Here is a 21,855-nt window from a genome sequence, read left to right on the forward strand (position 1 = left end):
TAAACACAGATACTTGCTGTATCCTACACTCAGTCAGAAAGCCTGCTACCTGCATGTAAAATCTCCACAGCAACTGAGGAGCCTCTTCAGGAAAGGTGCGCCCAGCCCTGAACTGGGGGAGGAACTCAGAGGCTGGAGCCCATGGCTGAGGGGTCAGGGAGGAGCCTACAACCCTGCCATCCTGTCAGCCTCAGAATTAACACCCTCCCTGCATTTTGCAATCACTCCCTGTCCCACCCCCAGCTCCAGGCAACCACTAATCTGATTTCTGCCTGCAAATTTGCCATTTCCAAACATTTAATACAAATAAAACCACTGGATAAAACTTGAGGGGGGAGAGGGGTGGTTAAAATGTCCTAAAAGTGCACTAAGGTGACGCTGAGAGATCTCTGTACCTTTAAGTGTACACTTAAAACAGGTAAATCTTACCTTATGGTATGTAAATTATACCTCAACTAAATTGTGTGTTGTTGTTGTTTTAAACTTTTAGTGGCTTCCTATTTTGTTTGGGCTAAAATCCAAACTCATTTGCCTCAAGCCCTATGAGATCTGGCATTGGCCTGGCCCTCCCATCTCAACCCTCCTCTTGCTCTGCTCTCCTTGTTGACTGTCCTCCTCCCGCCAAGCTCTGTCCCACCTCCAGACTCTGCAGTGCCCTCTGCCTGCAAGGCTCTGGCCTTTGTCTCCCTACAACTGTCCCTTCTTTCCTGTCCTTTATGTCTCCATCTAAATGGGCTCACAGAGGCCTTCCCTGCCAGTGACACTGTTCTCTCTCCTTCCTTCTTCCCAGCTCTCACCATGCTTGCGTTGTTAAAGTGTCTATTTCATCATTAAAATCTAAGATCCTGTCTGGCCAGGCATGGCTCAGTGTTTGAGCATGGCCCATGAACCAGGAGGTCAAGGTTTGATTCCTGGTCAGGGCACATGCCTGGATTGTGGGCTCTTTCCCCAGGAGGGGGCATGCAGGTGGCAGCCAACCAATAATTCTCTCTCATTATTGATGTTTCTATCTCTTTTTCCCTCTCCTTCTCTGAAATCAATAAAAATATATTTTTTTAAATCTATGATTTAGGAGTGCAGGGCTAGTCTGTCTGTTTCATTAGCATCTAACACATAGGGGAGCTCAAGCCGTTGAATCCTCAAATGATGGTAGAACTTGGATGAGGATGCTAAGAAGGGACCAAGGTATTCCAAATGAAGAACAGGTGTGGGCAAAGGAGAACGCCATGAGTCAATTAGAATGCCATGAGTCAATTAGAACTGTGGATTTGGGTTTGTGAAAAGATAAACAAAGGCATATTTAAAAATGAGTTTACTTAAGTGAAAATCGATTCAAATCAGGCAGGACCAACATGGAAAACTCCTACGCAGAAAGGGGGGAAGCAACAAAAGGAAACTGATTGGCTATAGCTTAAAGCTTAGCTAACTGTTTATGATTAGCTGTTTATGATAGCACTTCCATTTCATAACCTTGAGGCATTGCAGGTTTAGGTTTTGGTTTGCTTATGTGGTGGACAGCCATCAGTCTAATGGCCTTCTTACTGAATCATTGTAACAGGCTGCTCAGTTCAAATGGAGAATTTCTGTGGCTCTTAAAACTTGGCAAAGGAGTAACAAATACCAAAGCAGGAAGAAGACAAAAGGTCAGAACTCACTGGAGACTGCCTGCTACTTGCCACCTCCTAGTTGACATAGGGAAAAGAGGACTTCAGAGACACGGAAGCTGGCGGCAGGCCTTGGCTTGCCTGCTGGTGGTTTTTGGCAGCCTGGACATAAAGAACAGAAAGATCTAATCCTTCCACAGAAATATATGTGCGTCGGGGGGGTAATTTAATTCCCGAGAGGAGCAGTCGCTTTGAATGTGGTTAACTGAGGTGAACTAACTTTGGTTCCGCCACGGGCCTCAGAGACGCCCTTGGGGCCCATTTGAGGTCACTGATTGTTAGTTCAGAAATTCAGGTGTCAGCAGGCCTCCAAAGCCTTACGGGAGAATCCATCCCATCCCTCTCTCCTAGTTTCCCGTGGTTGCCAGCAAGCCTGGGCATTCCTTGGCTTGTAACTGCCTCACTCCAGCCTCTGCCTCCCTCCAGCCTCTTCACATGGCCATCTTCCTCTGTGTATCGCTAGGTGTGTGTCTTATCATCAGGACACAGGTCAGTCCGTTCTTAGGACCCACCCTACTCCAGTATCACCTTATTTTAACTTATACATCTGCAAGGATCCTGCTTCCAAAGAAGGTCACATTTTATGGTTTGGGGAAGGACATGAATTTGGAGGAGACACTATCCAACTGACCCTGAGTGGCTCTAAGGAGTAGTGGCTCAAACTGTGGTCTGAGTTCAAGCACTAATTGTACAGACTGTGGACAGAAAGGACTGGACTCCTAGGTGCACTGGCACCAATAGGTGCCAGCTAACCCTGGACACTGGCCTGGGTCAGAGGCCTGAAAAGAATATCCTCTCCGAAGAATCTTGAAGTACATGCTACAAAATAACAGGCCAGTTTCGTGGGCTTCCAACTTGTGTTGGTGCATAGGGCCTGTGCACAGAGGCGTTCCACACTAGCTTTCATGCTCTGCTCTCAACATGTTGAAAGTCTTAATGTTTTAACTCTTGTGGGGTCGAACCCTGGGTTCAAAATAAGACCACCAGAGGCTGATGATTGATTTAAAAAAGCAGGCAAGGATTTATTGAAAAACTGACCAGGACGGCCGTGAAAATACCACACGCAGGTGGAGTCCACACGACCGCACTGTCCCAGGTGTAGGCAGTCTTTTTAAAGGTTCAAACCACAGGAATTTTCCTTTGTTCTAAATTCTAAAGGCTGGGAACATTGGAATGTGGCCCTATCTTGCCGATAATACAGAAGCAGAATTCAGAGGTTGATCTCTAAAGGTTAGCTATAGTTTCTACCCCTGAAGCTACTGAGTCAGTGGGAATCAATCTCCTATAACTAACCTATTGTTTAAGCAAGTAAGCGAATGTCGAAGTCAAGATAGAAGGGTTAAAATTCAAACAGCAGTTTTTACCCAAGTATGGTTGCTACCATATTTCATTAACAAGGATCCCTGCAAATTATGCAGCTGACCTGCCTGCACTCTTCCAAAATATTAACTCAGTTGGTTAGAACATCATCCCAATATGCCAAAGTTGAGGGTTCAATCCCTAGTCAGGGTACACGCAAGAAGCAACCAATGTTGTAGAACACAACAAATCAACGTTTCTCTCAGTCTCTCTTTCCTTTTCTCTCTCTCTAAAATCAATCCAAAAATTTCATAGCCCTGCCTGTGTTGCTCAGTGGTTGAACATCTGTTACGCCCAGACTTCGTGATCCCCAAGGACCACCAGGGAGCTGAGTCCGATGCAATAAACAAAAGAGCCTTTTCCATGCTAGCATGGGCTCCGTCCCACTCACATAGACAGCATGGCGGAAGAGCACGAATTTCGCTAAGCCCTAGGCAGGGGTCCTCAAACTTTTTAAAGTGGGGGCCAGATCACGGTCCCTCAGAGAGCTGGAGGGCCGGACTATATGAACTACTAATTCCTACTGTAACACCTCGGCTGCGCTCACTGCCCAAAAAACCTGGCGGGCCGGATCAGACTCCTCTGAGGGCCGCATGTGGCCCGCGGGCTGTAGTTTGAAGACGCCTGGGGGTTTTACTCCGGTGGTGATGTCACTGCTTTGGCTGACCCCGAATGGGCTAGGGTTCAGCCAATGGAGGATAACTCCACCCTGCCCCACAGTGGAGCCAGGAGTTTTATCCTCTCCCCTCCCTGCCCTCTCACATCGACCAATGAACCAAGAGATCCCCTGTACAATTCCTGATCAGAGCACATGCTTAGGTTGCAGGCTCCATCTCCAATAGGGGGCTTGCAGGAGGCAGCTATTGATGATTCACTCTCATCAATGTTTCTCTCTATCCCTCTCTCTAAAAATAAGTATAATTCTTTATTTTTACAAAAACACCATGAAAGACAAAGAGAGGCTGAGGAACTGTTTCAGATTTCGGAAGACCAAAGAGACATGACAATTAAGTGCAACTACTAGATTGGATCCTGGATGTGGGAAAAATAGCTACAAAGGACTGTTAAAAAATTAAGCTATGTAAATTTGAGGATCAAATTGGTTTTATTAAATGATTCTGAAATCAGGCAGGACCCCATCTGGCAATTAGAAAGAAGATCCAAGGAGATGTACAAAATGAAAGGCTTTTCTGGGCAGAAGAGTGAAAAGTGTGGATTATTTCAGGCATGATCACCTCCTTCAAGAGACAAAAGGGGTCTATCAGGCAGATGTCAATAAAAGAATGTCCAAACCTCTTGAAGCCGGTTTGGCTCAGTGGTAGAGCGTCAGTCTGCAGACTGAAAGGTCTCAGGTTCGATTCCAGTCAAGGGCATGTACATTGGTTGCAGGCACATCCCCAGTAGGGGGTGTGAAAGAGGCAGTTGGTCGATGTTTCTCTCTCATCGACGTTTCTAGCTCTCTATCTCTCTCCCTTCCTCTCTGTAAAAATTCAATAAAATATTTTTTTTAAAAAAAAGAATGTCCAAACCTGTAGAGAATTTTTATAATAATGTCTTTGAGCCAAACAGAGAATATGCCTATAAGCAAGATCTCAACAGACTGAGGAAAATGCTTCAGAGAATAACAATTTGCAGATTCTTTTATGCTATTGAGATTAAGGAGGGATCATAAGGAAGATTAAATGAAGATGGGAGAAAGTAAGCAAGGATTAATTGAATTATGGGATAGTTAAGACTCGTGCTCTCTTGAAGAAGGGGGCTGAAAGAAGGAATTTCAAACGTGTGTTAACCAAGCACAGAAACAGTAGGCATGGCTTGCTTAAAGCAAAGATAAGCCTTTTGCTAGGGGCGTTATATGCCTGGGGCATGACTACCCACCATGACCAGCCCAGTTAAGAATTTGTGATCAGAACCACTTTTTTTGTCTACACACATTGCCTCTGTAGTGCTGACCAGGAAAATCCAGACTGACAGTTTAAGATTAACTTCCTGAGAGGGGCTGCAATTGCAATTTGGTGATGTGGAATTTAGCACAAGTGACTCTATTTTGGGCCTTTTGTGTCTTTTTATTTTATTTTATTTTATTTCTCTTGTGCCTTTTTAAATGGACATTATAAGGACAGTTAGAAAAACTCGAATATGAACTGTGGATTAGTTCATAGAATTCTACCAATATGAAATGTCCCGATTTTATTGGCCTGTGGTTATGTAAGAAAGAAGACATAGAGGGGATACATGGTGATGGAAAGTAAATAAATAAAGTTTAAAAATATATCCTTGTTGGTAGAAGATACATAGTGATTTATTGAGGGGAAGGACCATGATGTCTGCAACTTGGCTGTAAATGGTCCAGAGGGGGGGAGGAAGCATATGAATAAAGTACAAATACTGAAGCAAAAGAGTCAAACATTAACAATTGGTGAAGGTAAGTAAAAGTTATAACAAAGTTTTTTCTATTCACCTTGCAATTTCTGTGGGTTGAAATTACATCAGCATTAAAAGTTCCGCCACCACCCCAACGCCACGTCCCTTACGAAGCACAGTAAATTACCTGACCAGATGCCACCACACCCCTACGAAGGAAGGTACTAATTCTGTCACAGCTGGCGGCAGCCTTCAGAGGTCGAGAGTCACGTGGGTTGAGCCCACGTGACCGGAGGCTCGCGTCCAACATGGCGGCCTCCATGGGTTGCTGGCTTCTCTTCCTTATACTCCTCAGCTTCCTCTGGGACGCGTCCGGCGGCTTGGGTTGGGGGTGAGTACAGCTCCCGGAGATCGCGGGAGAGACAAGGTGAGCCAGGTTCGGGGGTCCCCCGCCCGGGCCACAACCCTCCAAGCTCACCCTCACCCCTTACCCCGCAGGGCCTCCCTGGACGACGACTTGCTGCTGCCCTACACCCGCGTGCGCGCGCGCTCCGCCCGGGACTGCGCGAGGGTGCGTGTCGGCCGCCGCGAGCACGAGAGCTGGCCGCCCTCCCCGGCGACCCCCGGCTCCCGCCGCCCCGCAGCCCGCACCTTCGTTTCGCACTTCGCGGGCCGCGCGGTGCCTGGCCACCTGACGCGGGCGGCCGATCCCCTGCGCACCTTCTCGGTGCTCGAGCCTGGCGGGTCCGGCGGCTGCGCATCGAGGCGCCGCGCCACCGTGGAAGAGACGGCGCGGCCGGCCGGCTGCAGCGTCGCCCAGAACGGCGGCTTCTTCCGCATGGACACCGGCGAGTGCCTGGGCAACGTGGTGAGCGACGCGCGGCGGGTGAGCAGCGCCGGGGGCCTGCAGAACGCGCAGTTCGGAATCCGCCGCGACGGGACCCTGGTCACCGGGTGAGGAGGCGGGGAAACGCCGTGACTGTCGTGGGTAGAGGGCATGAGATTGGGGTTGTGTCCGTACTGCCAAGTTCAGCTCACCTAATCAAGGTGAGCCTCCGTTTCCTCGTCTGCAGAATGGGTGAGGAATACCCTCCTTGCAGGGCTTAGTTGTCATCCACTATCATTGAGCTTGTTTGTAGAGGCAGTGTGCTGTGTACTGGAGATATGTGGAGCAGTGACGAGTACACACAGTCTTTGCCTTCACGGACCTCTCCTATTACCAGGAACATAAAAGCCAGGAAGATCATTAAGATGAATTCAGATTGTGTATGTGTAGTGAAGCAGGAACATGGTGAACCGATTGTAAATAGAGTGTTGGTTTTAGGAAGGGAAGCCTTATTTGAGAAGGTGACCTTTGAGGGGAGGCCTGAAGATTAATCACAAGTCAGCCAGGGTCAGACCTGGAGGTAGAGCCTTGCAGTCAGAAGGAACAGCAAACGCTAAGGCTCAGGGGGGTATAGGGGTTTGGTGTGTATGCGGGACAGAAGGAAAGAGCAGAGTACCAGAGGATGGCAGGACTGACTTTGAGACTAGACTGGAGGGCCATAGTGAAAGCAGGGAGGTCGTTTAAGAGCTGTACAGGCAACGGGTGTTAGCTTGGCCAGGACGACGGCCTGGGAAATTGAAGGTTGTTTCTTTTCATTGGCGTGCAGCCTGGGCTGTGTAGACTGTTTATAAGGCTTCGTTTGGGATTAGGTCCAGGCAGCTTCCTGAGGCAGGAGGAGAAATCAAGCAGTCAGGCTGTTGGGGAGGGGGGTGGGAAAGGAGCCCCACTACCCACAGCTGCCCCTGCTGGTAAGTGAACCTCACACCTTCCCTGTGTCCAGGTACCTGTCTGAAGAAGAGGTGCTGGACACTGAGAACCCATTTGTGCAGCTGCTGAGTGGGGTCGTGTGGCTGATTCGAAATGGAAGCATCTACATCAATGAGAGCCAGGCGACTGAGTGCGATGAGACACAGGAGACAGGTGGGGTGGGGGTGGCAATAGTGCTCCTGAGAACCAGTACCGGAGGGGTCGTGGGGGAAGTCTTTCCATCAGTACTATTCTAGGTACTGGGGGCCAGGGATTAAGACAGATAAGGTGCCCACTCAATATATGAGAGAGAAAATAGATACATCATTTGCTTAAAAGAAGTAGCAAATGCTAAGAGAAAAATAAAATTAGGAGAATGGAGATAAATGGAGGAAAGGGACTAGGGGCAGAAAATGGAGAAGTGCTGCTAAAATGTTTGTGGATCAGCAGCATCTGTGTCACCCAGGAGCTTGTTTTATTTTTATTTTTATTTATTTTTTTAAATATATATTTTATTGATTTTTTTACAGAGAGGAAGGGAGAGAGATAGAGTTAGAAACATCGATGAGAGAGTCATCGATCAGCTGCCTCTTGAACACCCCCTACTGGGGATAGGCCCGCAACCAAGGTACATGCCCTTGTCCGGAATCGAACCCCGGATCCTTCAGTCCCCAAGCCGACGCTCTATCCATTGAGCCAAACCGGTTTCGGCTTATTTTTATTTTTTTAATGTATCTTTATTGATTTCAGAGAGGAGAGGGAAAGAGGGAGAAACTTCATGATGAGAATCGTTGATCTGCTGCCTCTTGCACGCCCCCTAACGGTTCATAGGTCAGTGCTCAACCACAGAGCCACCCTGGCCAGGCCCAGGAACTTGTTTTAAATGCAGAACTTCAAGCCTCCTTCAAATCTACAGGATCCGATTCCCTGGGGGTGAGGCCCAAACTTGTGTTTTACCAACCCCCTGGGTGATTCTGATAGACACTCAAGTTTGAAAACCGCTGGAGTGTGGAATGCTGGGGCAGGAAAGGGACCCCATGGCCCTAATGTGGAAATGAGCTATTTTAGACGGATGGCCTCACTGAGGTGGTGTAGATCAGGAGGAGCAGGCTGTGGGAAGAGCTGAGCAGAAGCGCAGTCCAGCAGAGGGAACAGAAAGTGGCTGCAGGGTGATGAGAGGGAAGCCCCAGGAGATGCAGTAGGAGAGAGGCCAGGATGGTCATGCTGGGCCTTGGGAACCTGTTTGGATATTGCTCTAAGAACAATGGAAGCCGTAAGAGCTTTTCAGCTGGAGGCTGACATGACTTGATGTACACTTAAAAGTCCTTTGGCTCCTATGTGAGACACACTGGGGCAGGGGGAGGCAGGGAAGCACTGGATGGCATGGAGTGGCAGGAAGTGGCAGACAGAGCCCAGAGGCCTCCTGGAGGGCCAGTGATCAGCCCAGCTGCTTCTCTTTCAGGTTCCTTCAGCAAATTTATCAATGTGATATCGGCCAGGACGGCTGTGGGCCATGACCGGAAGGGGCAGCTGGTGCTCTTCCATGCAGACGGGCAGACGGAGCAGCGGGGGTGAGTGCCAGGAAGCAGAGCCTCAGGGTCTGGGCTGAGTCTGCTTTGGGGAACTTGCACCCACCAGTGGCTGCCCTCTGACCGGGTGTCACCTGGGGATGTTCACACCCATCTGTCCCCTGCCTTCCTGTGTTCTGTACCACTTCCAAGAACTCATCATCCTCCACACACTTCCTCTCAGTCTCCGCAGTTTACATCTCCCCCCTCTTGAGTCTCAGTTGGGGTGAAAGGAAATGATCACAAAGTTAGCAGGGAGAAGACCCGGAGCCCAGTCCAAGCTCAGCTATCTGCTAGCTCTGTGGCCATAGACAAGTCACTCAACCCCTCTGGGCCATAGTTTTATGCTCTGTAAAGAGAGTGCATTATTGTGCTATTGCTGTGTAAAAAATGAGCACCCATTTGTTACATCATAGTTCTGTAAGTCAGGAGTCCAGAGGGCTCACTGGGCTCTGAGTTCAGGTCATCCCACAGACAAAGAGTCAAGCTGTTGGCCAGGCAGAGCACTTATCTGGAGCCTCTGAGAAAGAACCCTCTTCCCAGCTGATTTACGTTGTTGGCAGAATGCAGTTCCTTGCAGTTGTAGGACTGAGATCTATGTGTCCTTGTCGGCTGCCAGCTGGGGCCTCGGCTCCTACAGCTGCCCACATTTTGCCTCATGTGTACCCTCTCCATCTTCAAGCCCGAAGAGATGTGTCAAATCCCTCTTATCCCTCGTGTTTCCAATCTCCCACCACTGCTTTTTTTTTTTTTTTTTTTTTTTTTATCCTCACCAATTGATTTTTAGAGAGAAAGAAAAGGGGAGAGAGAGAGAAAGAGAAACCTGAATGTGAGAGAGAAACATTGATCCGTTACCTCCCGCACACACCCAAACCAGGGAGCAAACCTGCAACCTAGGCATGTGCCTTGACTGGGAATCGAACCCACAACCTTTTGGCATATGGGACAATGCTCCAACCAACTGAGCTCTAGCCAGGGGTCTGCTTTTAAGGGCTCTTATGATTCCATTGGACCCACCCAGATAATCCAGGACAGGGTTCCCATTTGTTAACAGCTATGCCATGTAGTGTAACAATCTTGGGAGTGACCTCATTATATTCGCAGCTTCTGGGATTAGGATGGCCATCTTTGGGGGGCCATTTAGAAATTTGCCTGCCACATGGACATGAAACCATCCACCACAGGAAGTAAGAAGAATTGAACTGAAATGGTGGTGGGCACTGTCAGCAGTGCTGCTCTTGTGTTGCAGCATTAACCTGTGGGAGATGGCGGAGTTCCTGCTGAAACAGGATGTGGTCAACGCCATCAACCTGGATGGAGGGGGCTCTGCTACCTTCGTGCTCAATGGGACCTTGGCCAGTTACCCGTCAGATCACTGGTAAACACACCAGAGTCCCCCTCCGTAAGGTCTAAGTCTCATCCTGTCCATGTCTCATCCAACAAATACTGAGTACCAGCAAATACTATGTGCCAGGCCCTGGGGAATTCAGCAGGGAGCAGGAGGAGCTGAGATCCCTGCCTCTCGCTGCATACAGGAAGTACACATAGTGTACCAGTACTACCTCAGCTGGTGAAAGGGGGTTGATTGGTCAGGAAAAACCTCTCTGTGGATAATGAGGCATGAGCTGATATCTAAAGGAAGAGGAAGGGGAGTAATGGGAGAGGCGGGGAGAAGAACCTTCTGGGTAAGAGAACAGCATATGCAAAGGCCCTGGGGTGAGAGGGACGGGGTTGGGAACCTATAAAAGTCTCGAGATGGGACAGTGGAGAAAGGCAGCACTCTCAGGCTGCAGTAAGGGGTTGGCAGGGGGGCGGGGGGGGAGGGTTGGCTGGGGATGGTCAGTACCCCAGCCTCTTCAAACACTGTGTCCCTTGCAGCCAGGATAACATGTGGCGCTGTCCCCGAAGTGTGTCCACCGTGGTGTGCCTGCATGAGCCCCGCTGCCAGCCGCCTGACTGCAATGGCCATGGGACCTGTGTGGAGGGGCACTGCCAGTGCATGGGGCACTTCTGGCGGGGCGCCGCCTGCGACGAGCTGGACTGTGGCCCCTCCAACTGCAGCCAGCGAGGGCTCTGCACCGAGAGTGAGTGGAGGCAGCTCTCACCCGGGCTCCCAGCTCTCCCTGCCCGGCTCTGCCTGGGCCCTCACCTGACCTTCTCGGTCTTGTCTTGGCAGCTGGCTGCCGCTGCGAAGCTGGATGGACAGGGTCCAACTGCAGTGAAGGTAAAAGCCACAGGCCAGCACGCCCCAGCCCCCAGGCACATGGGGAGAGGGTGAGAGCATCAACTGCCTTCGCCTTCATCCTCACCTCTCGGTGCCTCTTGCTCTCACCTCACATGTAAATCACGGCATTGTTGTCCTGGGGCTGCTGCAACAAATTCTACAAACTGGGCAGCTTAAAACAATAGAAATTCATTCTCACACTTCCAGAGGCCAGAACTCCAAAATCAAGCTGTCCTCAGAGGCATGCTCCCTCTGAAAGGTCTAGTGGAGGATCCTACCTCTTCCAGCTCTTGGTGGCTTCCAGCATTCCTTGGCTTGTGACCTCATCGCTCCAATCTCTGACTCCATCTTCGCATGGCCTCCCTGTGTGTTCAGTCTCCCTCTCTGTTATCTTACCAAAGACCCCTGGTCACTGGATTTAGGGGCCACCCTAAGTCTAAAATGATCTCAAGATCCTTAACTTAAGTGTATCTGCAAGGACCCTATTTCCAAATAATTTCCATTTACAAGTTCTAGGAATTAGGACGTATCTTTTAGGGGAACACAATTCAACCCACTACAACTATCTACAGCTTAAACCCTTCAGTGATTTTTCTCTCACACTTAGTGAAAAACCCGAACTTCTCAGGGTGACCTGCCAGGCCCTGGGTTTGCTAGCCTCTCTCACTGTGCCCTCTGCTCCTCTCTAAGTCTCAGCCTCACGTCATGACCCCAAGGACCTCCCACCACCACCCCCTCAGCGGTTTGCTGCTGCCAAGAGGTCACAGCCACGTGGTGCTTGTCCTCACTTGCACTTTGACATTTGCTCTCTAGCGTGCTGACCGCCTGCCTTCCTAGACTCAGAGCGCCATGACGACACAGTTTCAGGGGGAATATGTGAGCCTAAAGGCCACTCGGGGTGACTGAGGTCCACTTGCCACCTGTTGGTCCATCTGGGAGGGACGGGGCCAGCTTCTGCAAAGACCTCCCTTTCTCCACCCCAGCTTGCAGCAATGGCTCCTTCGGGGAGGACTGTGCCAAGAAGTGTCAGTGCCAGAATGGAGCTGCCTGTGACCCGGTTCGGGGGACCTGCACCTGTCCCCCTGGCTTCACTGGAGACAGCTGCGTTCAGGGTAAGCTAGATGGCCCCCGAGTCAGCCGGGAGGGAGCACCACCCTGGGAATGTGCGTGTAGCGGCTCCACCTCCCAGTTAGCCGGGCTCTGCGCACACCCTGGGCCTATCCTGTCAGTTCAGGGAGCGGCCCTGCCACTGGCACCTCCACTTCCATCTTCCTGCCACCTCCCTGCAGAGTGTCCCCTGGGCTGGCACGGGCCAGGCTGCCAGAGGCCTTGTGAGTGTGAGCACCAGTGTCCCTGCGACCCTCAGACCGGCAACTGCAACCTCACCCAGGCTCCCAACCTGAGCAGCACTCTCTCCCAAGGTACAGTCCCTCCTGATCCCTCCTCCCTCCCACCCCACCGCAGACCCCCCTGGGCCCCCAGCCTCACCCTGGTGTCTTACAGTGAAGCAGTGTCTCCAGCCATCCCAGGTCAGCGTGCAGACGAGAGAATTCTCCCTCCTCACTGGGTAGGTGCTCTGCTGGGATCTGGGGCAGGGGTGGGAGGAGACTCCTCCCTCTACCTCCGAGGGACTGGGCAAGGCCAGCAGGTGGCAGCTGGGCACTCAAACGATAGTCCTCCAGCGGGAGGACAGGGAGAGTCACAGCGGGTGCTCAAAGGGACCTCGTGAGAGGGAGCCCGGTCAGCACCCCAGTGGGAATGGAGGGGGCCAGGCGTGGGCTTACTGTCCTTGGTCGCGACACGACTTGTTCTCAGCTCCTGGTCCGGAAGCACCAGGCCCCACGGAACTTGAATTATTCTTCAGGCACCGGTGTGTGCTCAGGCCTGTGTGGAGGCCTTGCTTTCCAGCCTGACCTCAGGGAAGAGGGTGTATCCACCCCCAGAGTGTCTGCCTCAGTCGGTCTGGGGAGGAGCCCGAACATCTGCATTCCAGGTGATGCCAATCCATGGTTCTCACCTCCCATGGCCCCAGCCTGGGTGCCAGCCTGACCCGCCCCACTCAGCCCCCTCTGGGTGTGGAAACAGGTGTGGGTACCAAGGAAGAGCTCCCCAGCCACGTTCCAGCGGCAGCCCTGGGAGCTCATCAGTAATGCAGATGCTACCGTGTTTCCCCGAAAATAAGACCTAGTGCATGGAAAGATAAGACATCCCCTAAAAATAAGACCTAGCGCAACTTTGGGAGAAAAAATTAATAAAAGACTCTGTCTTATTTTTGGAGAAACAGAGTACATCCCTTCCGGGATCCTGACCCAGCGTGTCTGGGTGTGGTGAGGCCTGGAAAAAATGAAAAATGTGCTTTCAAAGTGTGCCAGAGCAGGGACCGGAGCTCCAGCCCCTGGCCTGAAGCTCAGGCTCCTGAGGGGTGAGATGAGGGCCCTTCCCCGCCCACACCTACAACCCCCTGGGGAGCCCTGGGGGCTGACGGGCATGGCTGCAGGCCCTGCACCCAGCAATCTACCAGTGTTCGATTTCACCTTGAGAGCTGCAGCTGAAGATTCATAGGAAGGAAAAAAGAGGTTTGATACACTCCGCCCTGTGCCGCCCTCCCTGCCCTGGAGGAAGGGTTCTCCCTGCTCCTGCTCTGAGGGCCTGAGAGAGTCCAGCCTCTGTGGTCAGCAGGCGTCTCGTGGAGCACAAGATGCAGGCTGATGCCTCCCAGGCTGGATCAGGTCATTTGAGTTGGTCTTCACAGTTCAACATTTTTAAAAGATTTATTAACATCTGAAAATCAGTAACATTCATGGAAAGCCCCTTTTGTTAATGGCTTCTTTTGAAAAACCAGTGCGCGGCAGCCCCAGCTGCATCCCGCACAGCATCTATCCGCACTGCTCCCTAAACGTGTGTCTGGGTGGGCCTCAGCCCGCAGGCCCATTTGCTCCTTGATATAGTCCCTGTGTGGTCCCTGGAGGCCCCACCCTATGCCCCTGATAGGGGTGGAAGAGCAAAGTAGGAGGATCCCTCCAACACTCCCCGGCCCTGAGTCTGCCCCACAGGCCCCACTCAGGATTTCTCTCCTGTCCCCAGGACCTCCTGGCTGGCCCTCACCCTGGCCCTGGCTTTCCTTCTGCTGATCAGCATCGTGGCGAACGTGACCTTGCTCCTCGGTTCAAGGGCAGAGCGGAGCCGGCACCTGGACGGGTCCTACGTCTATCACCCGCTGCAGGAGATGAACGGGGAGCTCTCGGCCGCCGAGAAGGAACAGCCGGGTGATACCTGCAACCCCTTCAAGGACTGAAAGCCCCAGCTGCCCACCTTGGCCTGTTTGGAGGCTCATTTCGACGCTGTCTGGCTTCTGCAGGGGATTGTCCAAGGCCACTGACTCGAGGCCTCAGCCCCAGGGCCAAGCCAAGCTTCTGATAGCAGGTGTGCCTCAGCCCCTCACCTGGCCCTCGGCCCGCTCGCCTGGATGTCTGCCATGGCAGGAGCAACCTGTGCAATAGAGTGTTCCCGAAAGACTGCGTCCTTCCCCGCCTGCCTGTGTCTGCTGCCACGAGGCCCGTCCCCCAGGGCCTCTGCCAAAGAGCTTCCATCCTCCCGGGACCGGCCACCAGTGAATGGAACTCACCGAGACCGAGAGGGGGGTGCCAGCCAGCCCCTTGCAATGGGGTGGATTAAAGAGACAACGGCCACGTCACGGGACCCTTTGCTATAGACCTCATCACCGCATTTGCCAACTAGAATTCAGTTTCCTATCACGGGAAACTCCTTAGAAGGGACGGGGGATGAAATCATGTTTACAGGCTTTCAATTCTATCATCCTACCACCCCGAGGGTTTTTATACCTCTTGAATAAATTTATATAATTGAAGGAGTGCTTAGGCAGTGGCTGAATTCTGAATCACGGACTTCCGAGTGCTCCTGGGTCTTCATAGGCAGGGCTGCTTTACGGAGTCAGGAGCCCAGAGCAGGCCGCCCCCAGCACCTCCAGCTCCCCCAATGTATCTGTTTATTTCCTGTGCACCCGAGGCACCTGCAGGCCTTATTCAAATGCAGATTCCAGGTGGTGCCGAGGCTGCCCCTGACCACACTTTGAACGGAAAAGGCTTAGTGCACATTGTATCCTAATAGAATTTAAAATAATTACCAGTGTTGTAGAGTCAGAGAGAGGGGTAGTGACCAGGCTGATGCCCTCACAAGGCAACAGCTGGCCAGAGCTGAGAATGTACATCCCCATCTGGCCCTCCACTCATCGCAGCCCCCGCAGCCAGCTCCCCTCACCTGTGACCTCCGGCCTTGTGAGTATCAGATCTGTAAGCCGTGGCCATGAGGGGCCTTCAGGAAGCCTGGCAGCCCTCCTCCTCCTCCCCTGTCCCATGAAGTGTGCTTAGCAATGGTTCTGGGAGGGGAGATGGCGGGGCCACAGCTTTCAGGAAGTCTTCAGGTAAATCCATGTAGGCGATGGAATGCATGTTTGTGTTGTTGTCCCCCAATTTCTACGTTGAGGCCCTAACCCCAGTGTGGTGGCATTAGGAGGTGGGGCCCGTGGTGTGGGTGGGCTTGTGAGGGTGGTGCCTTCCTGATGGTGAAATGGGAAAATTGAACTGGAACTCATGGTGTTCCTCTGGGCAGGATGGCTCCCAGATTCTTGTCTGGTGGAGTCGAAGAATGAAACCACAGACAAAAGGTGGTATGGTAAAAGGTGGAAATTTATTGAGAAACAACACAGACTCCCAGGTGGGGAGGGGAAAAGAGTCCCACAAAGTCCCTTTTTTCCATGGTTTCTAAAGGCTGCGGTTTTCTGTGCCCAGATATCCCTTCTGAATGGTCACTATCCCTTCTGATTAGTCACTGTATCAACCTGAGAGCTCAAACCTCACGTGAGATACCTGAAGTTCCCTCCTCCCTTATTCTTATTCCCTTTGGGCTTTCCTCTTCCCTCTGAATGAGGGGCTTCCTTCCCTTTATTGTGTAAATGTGTACCTTCTGCAGCTCCCAGCTTCATTCTGTAGAAATATACTCTCTGCAGCTCCCTGCTCCCTTATTCTATGGAAATGTTCCCTTTGCAGCTCTGAGACCCTGTGCTTTGTTCATGGACCCCTTAATTCCTAAAATTTTCTAAACCTGCCTATTTCACCCCTAAAAACTCCTTTTACTGGGAGTGGCACCATGACAAGAGGAAGAGACCAGAGAGCACCTTTCCCCCCACCTGCTCACACGAAGTGAGATGGCAGCATCTACTAGCCAGCCTCCCAAGAACCAAATGTTCCAGCACCTTGACCCTGGACTGCCAGCCTCCAAACTGTGAGAAATGTGTCTGTGGTTTGTAAACCACCCAGTCTGTGGTATTTATCATGGCAGCCCTAAGACATGGTAATAACTGTGGTATTACCTAGTGCAGCCTAACCAGTCCAAAACTTGGTGGCTTAAAACAACAACCAGTTACTGCTTATCATGAAAAACAATTATTTCTCACGATTCTGGGTCCACTGGGTGCTTCTGTTGAGCTGGGCCAAGGACAGTGATTTCCCCAGGGCTCACCTGTGAGAGCGGGGCTGGCCTGGGAGGCTGGAGCTGAGGGAGACATGTTCCAGGTGGGGCCTCGCCCTCCAGGAGGCTGGCCTCAGCTTGGGGATGTGGAGGGAGACGATTGCAGAAGAGAAGCATGCGAGGCCTTTTGCAACCTCGGCTCAGAAGTGGTGCAGCCTCGTTTCCACCACATTCTCTCAGATAAAGTCCCCAGGCCTGGATTTCCGGGGAAAGGAGACAGACTCCACCTCTTACTGAGAGGAGCTGCTAAGGGACCGGAAAGGAGCCCATCACTGCGATCGAGTTGCTATAAAGCGGGTCTATTTCACTTTCAAAAGGAGGAATTCAGAATGGCTGGTGTGGCTCAGTGGTTGAGAGTCCATCATGAACCCAGTTGATTCCTAATCAGGGCACATGCCCGGGTTGCAGGCTCAATCCCTGGTACGGGGAGTGCAACCTATCAATGATTATCTCTCATCATTGATGTTTCTCCCTCTCCCTCCTTTCCTCTCTGAAATAAATCAAAACATAAAAACTGGCCTATAACAGTTCTCAGCCTCTTGAGTCCCTGGAAGGATGTGTGTGGGTCAGTGGGTCTGTCTGGCCCCGAAAGATGGGGATAGATAAGCAGGGAGCCCCTGTGCCAGCCTGGGACGTTCCCTACAGGCTGCTGCGTTCCAGTTCGCGGCCAGAGCCATTGATCTTTGGCATGTCAGTCAGGTACCTGGTGAACCCACAGCCCACAGCTCTCCAAGCTACTGGCGTGCCACCTCCTCACAGCCCCTCGCCCGGTCTGTGCCCCAGGTTGGAGGGAAGAAAGGGAAGGCAGCAGGGCGATCTCAGCATGCCCGGGGACTTAGGATCAGCCACTTGTTCAAGGAACCAGATGCTGCTGCAAGTTTTAATTCCTCCTGGGAATGTAAGCAAAAATGCATTCCTCCAGGGAGCTTGTGTTTCAATGCCTGGAAGGTTCATTTTGTATTTTGCTTTCTTTATCTACCTAGCAGCCCTGGGCTGCTTTGATGTTCAAGAGTAGGACACAGTGGCAAGAGCTCAAGCCTGTTCCCAAGCATGTTATGATCATTTCGGCATATTCCTCAGGCACAGTTCCCAAGCCTGGCTGCCGGCACAATGTGTCCCCAGGAATGTTCTAGGATTGCAGACTTCTGGACCCCGCCCCAGGCCCACGGAGACAGAATGTCAGGAGCAGAGGGCTCCGGGAACCTACAAGGAGCACCCCAAGGCTCTGAGGCAACCGGCTATGCAAGGCCTTGTCCTCCAAGCGCTAGCCTCTGCAGGGGCTTCTCTATCCGTCCTTGGCTGAGTTGGAAATGACAGTTCTGTGCACAGGCTTGCTGGACTTCAGGCTCAGGGCAGAACCCCAAGAGGGCTTGTCATGGGATGCCAGAGGGGTCCCTGATTCAGGGACATTCCTTCCCTGTGGCCCCAAGGATTTTTTTTTTTTAATGTGTGATGCGAGTATCTATTATCTTTGCCCACCATTCAGCCCCTCTTTTAATATCTGCCCCATCTGAGGCTGGGTCCTCCCAGCAGCAGAACCTGAAACAAGGATGTGAGTGCAAGTAGAGTATTTGGTAGGTGACCCCAAGAATCCCTGGATGAGGGGAGAAGGGAAGGCAGCCTGTGCACTAGTGAGCAGCTCCCTACCTTGGACAGCCAGGCTCATGGCTGGGGCTTCTAGGAAAGGGGGAGCTGGTGTGTTTATGATAAATCCTCATTTATCATGGGTTGAAGGCTGCTCCTGGGGTTAATTGGCATTTCCTGCCTGCTCTACGAGGGCCACAAGCTTTTGTCAAGTTGCTTTGGGGCACTACCTCTTCCCCATTCTCCATCCTTGTAGTTTGGCTGGCACTCCCCACCTGCAAGTCCAGATGGCAGCGAATGGTTGAGACAGGTCTATGTCCCAGTTGGCCAGTCAGAGTTCACCCTGGAACTTCTGCAGGGACCTGGGGGAGGGGAGGGATGACTCCACTGGGATTACCCAGCTTCCAGGATATGGGCCATGTGGAGGAGGAGAGCAAAGCCAACATGGAGAATCGAACCAGGAAAGAAGGGGGATATTTGAGCCCCTAGATCCAGCTATACCTGAAGCCAGTGTCATTCTTGGAGTTCCCAATTATGTGGACCCATAAATCCCCATTTTTGCCTGAGGCGGATTGTATTAGATTTTGGAGTCTGACATTCCTGATGTGTCATTCCAGGAGAGGCATGTTTTGAGCTGGGGCATTTGTAGAATTTACATGGGACGTGGAGCAAGAGGCAGAAAATGTCTGAGATTCCAATGCCAACCTTTAGTGGTGCAGGGACACATGTGACATAAACATACAAAGAGCTAAAGTCATGAAGCTTCAGGGTTGTGAGCTGGGGATTAACATGGTCTAGTTAGGGCAATGCAAGGCCCCTCCCCATCTCATGGTAGTGATGGTCAGACTTGAAATGTTGGGAGTCTTGTGTGGGCAGTTACCAAGGTGACACATAGCTCAGCTGGGATTCTCTTTATAAAACTTTAGCATCAGAAAAGACTCCAGAAAAAAAGCTTCAATTCCAGAACCAAAGGGTGGGCAATGGAAAGAATTCAAGTGCAATGCCACAGCTTTGAACAGATTCTCAAAGGGGTCTGTGTCTCAGAAAAATCTGAGCTCCAGAAAACTCTTAAGTCAGAGGTTTTAAATTGTGCTTTCTGGGGACCTCCATTCCTCAGAAATGCCTTGTGTGTGAAGAGGCACTGAAGGGAGGGGGGGAAAGGGGCTGGGAGAACTCTAAAAGCCACAGCTGCCTCTGCCGTCCCTGAGGGCCACCCAGCACCTTCCTCTGGCTCTTCCCAGCTCCTTCCAGGCCCTGCCCCAATCTCCCACACCAGTGCCCTGAGACCCCTCCACAGAGGCCTTGGAGGTCTGGCCTTGTAGGAAGAATTGGTCCCAGAGGCCGTCTCTGGGCCACAGGGAGCCCCGGCATGCTCTGTTCTCTCCACACCCAAATCCCAGCGGACTTCTGGGAGGCAATCCTGTGGAAACAGGTCAGCGGAGACCAGCTCACCTGCTCCAGGGAACCCTGTCTTTCTCAACACCAGCCACACCCCTGAGTCAGCTGGCTGAACCACTCTACAGCAGCAACCCACAGGTTAAGAACCACTAGCAGGGTCGCCTAAGACCATAGGAAAACACAGATATTTACATTAAGATTCATAACAGTAGCAACATTACAGTTATGAAGTAGCAACAAAAATAATTTTATGGTTGGGGGTCACCACAACATGAGGAACCGTATTAAAGGGTCGTGGCATTAGAAAGGTTGAGAACCACTGCTCTAGAGTCTTAGGAACAACAGCTGGGCAATTCTTGAGCAAGCCCAGGGAAACATCCAGGGTTTTAGGAAGTAGACAGCAGAGGTATGTCCAAATCTATTGTAAAACATTTAATCCTTCCGGTTGGAGCAAATATCAGGCCCACAAGAAACTCCAGGGTTTGCTGGTTGAAACAGACTGACAGGGAAAGAATTACAGTATTCTCATCGAGCATTCATATTACAGGGGGAGAAATCCCAGGGAGTGCCACACCCCTTCATGTCAACCTGTGGAGAAAACAGTCTCTAGCTGGTTGAGGGAGACACCATTCCAAATGGTAGTTCTACATGAGTGGATTTGCCCCCACAACATACCAGCAATATCTGAAAGGGAAAGATGAAAGGAGATAATAATCCAACAACTACTTTTCTCCGGATGCACCTGGTGCTGAGCCTTCTGTCCGTGAAAAGCAGTGGCAGGCATCTTCAGGAAGGAGTCTGCAGCCTTTGGAAATAACCAGAATAACTGCTAACTTTTCTGTGAGCTGGGTGCTGGGCTGTGGACTTCACAATGACCCAATGAATGAGGTAGGCACTGCTGTCCCCATTCCACAGATGAGGGAACTGGGGCACAGAGAGGTTAAGTCACCTGCTGGAGGTTGCACAGCTAGGTCTGAACCCCACCCTGTCGAAAATGTAAGACCCGGGCTCCTAAACTCGGGGCCTGGGCAGGTCTTGTTGCAAGTGAGTTGTTTCTGTCCCGGTCACAACAGGTTAATGAACTGGCTGGAGAAAAAAAGCCAAGCCAAGGAGCTTCCAGCCCTGGGGGCCGGGGAAATTTAGAGGCCAAGAGCTTGGCAGCCCTTCTTGGTTTTTTTAATTCTAAGCCTCTCAAGGTAAAAAGATGGCGTATTGATTGATGATGTTCCAAGGTGAGCCCCAGAGACCTTCAGCACAGAACCGCAGCAAACACCACTGTGGCCATCTGTTGCTTCTCTGGCTCAGCTCCCTTTGTGCTGGGTGACTGGTCCTCCCTCATGCCACTCTTGCTTCTGGAGAGACTGTCAATCACAGATTTCCCGCCCCCCTGACCGGTACATCCACAGGAGTGAGCAGGGCCAATCTGAGCCCTCTGTGGCATTGAAATGATCAGTGTCCCGCCCGGCCTTAGAGACGGTGAGCCCTGAGGTTGTAGGCTACAGGATGCTGGCAGCCAGCCACTTCCCACCAGACAGAGGAGAGGACTAGGCCGGTTTGCAAAGAGATGCAGAGCCAAGAGGCCTGGGTGAAGCAGAGAGGGAGAGAGGGGGAGCTCTGAAAGGGAGAACTGAGAGGGTCTGAGGCCCCTCGCTCCTCCTGCAAAAGCTGGACTGTGATGGCAGACCTTCGTCTCTTGAATCAGCTGATCCAGGTTCCAGTTATCAAAACCCATTTCTAATCCCACGCCAAGGAAAGGCCTCTCTCTCCTCCACTGGGTTCTAGGCTTACCCTGTAGGTGTGCAGGGAATGCTAGGACAGCTTGCCCCAAAATGCTTCCTGGATAGCACGTAGACTTTAGGGGCAAGCTCAAAACTCGTCCAAAGATAGTAAGGCAGTTCGAAAATAGCTCTCAGCCATAAGTGCCTGGTCACATGGCAGCGATTCGCTTTGAGAACGTCTCCAGTCTCCCTCCCTGCCTCACCCCCTCACACATGGGCACACACGCCCTGAGGCAGGATGCAGGTTTGGCTTTTGTTCCTATACCTGAGAAGCAAAGGAAAACTAGAGAGGTGGGCGAACGAAGGATGTCTCCTCCCCTGGGCTCCAGGTTTGGGACTGAGGTTGAGGTGGTGCTGGAGTAAGCTTGCCCTTCTTGCCCCATTGTGCCCTGTCTGCAGGGAGACCCGTCCCCGCGGTTATAAATCCACCCCTTGGGCAAGGCCCAGGGACCTTACACCCCAACTGTACGCAAGGTTACCAGATAAAGGTAACGCTGGGCCTCTGGGCCCCAGACAAGCCCGGCTCCCTGCCAAGCCCCATCAGTGAGGCCTCTCCCAGGCAGGCAGGGCAAGTGAG

At 51.8% G+C, this 21,855-nt stretch overlaps 1 protein-coding gene across 11 annotated transcripts; it reads left to right on the plus strand.

Annotated features, from left to right (window-relative positions):
- Positions 1-5,631: 5,631 nt before the first annotated feature.
- NAGPA (N-acetylglucosamine-1-phosphodiester alpha-N-acetylglucosaminidase) lies at positions 5,632-15,028 on the plus strand. 11 transcript variants are annotated; one of them, XM_036410661.1, is made up of 12 exons: positions 5,632-5,778; positions 5,886-6,341; positions 7,214-7,353; positions 8,642-8,750; positions 9,997-10,125; positions 10,626-10,831; positions 10,924-10,971; positions 11,955-12,083; positions 12,261-12,392; positions 12,454-12,538; positions 13,004-13,130; positions 13,258-13,537. In XM_036410661.1, exons 1-11 carry the CDS (start codon positions 5,696-5,698, stop codon positions 13,119-13,121), a joined length of 1,635 nt encoding a protein of 544 aa, XP_036266554.1. In that variant the 5' UTR covers positions 5,632-5,695; the 3' UTR covers positions 13,122-13,130; positions 13,258-13,537. The 11 variants fall into 11 exon arrangements, 8 of the variants coding, with proteins under 8 accessions (XP_036266554.1, XP_036266551.1, XP_036266556.1 ...); XM_036410663.2 differs by having other exon boundaries at positions 5,633-5,778; positions 12,475-12,538; XM_036410656.1 differs by lacking the exons at positions 13,004-13,130; positions 13,258-13,537 and adding an exon at positions 14,056-15,028 and having other exon boundaries at positions 5,633-5,778.
- Positions 15,029-21,855: the final 6,827 nt, after the last annotated feature.

This window comes from Pipistrellus kuhlii, unplaced genomic scaffold (genome assembly GCF_014108245.1).
Source record: "Pipistrellus kuhlii isolate mPipKuh1 unplaced genomic scaffold, mPipKuh1.p scaffold_m20_p_4, whole genome shotgun sequence".
NCBI lineage: Eukaryota > Metazoa > Chordata > Mammalia > Chiroptera > Vespertilionidae > Pipistrellus > Pipistrellus kuhlii.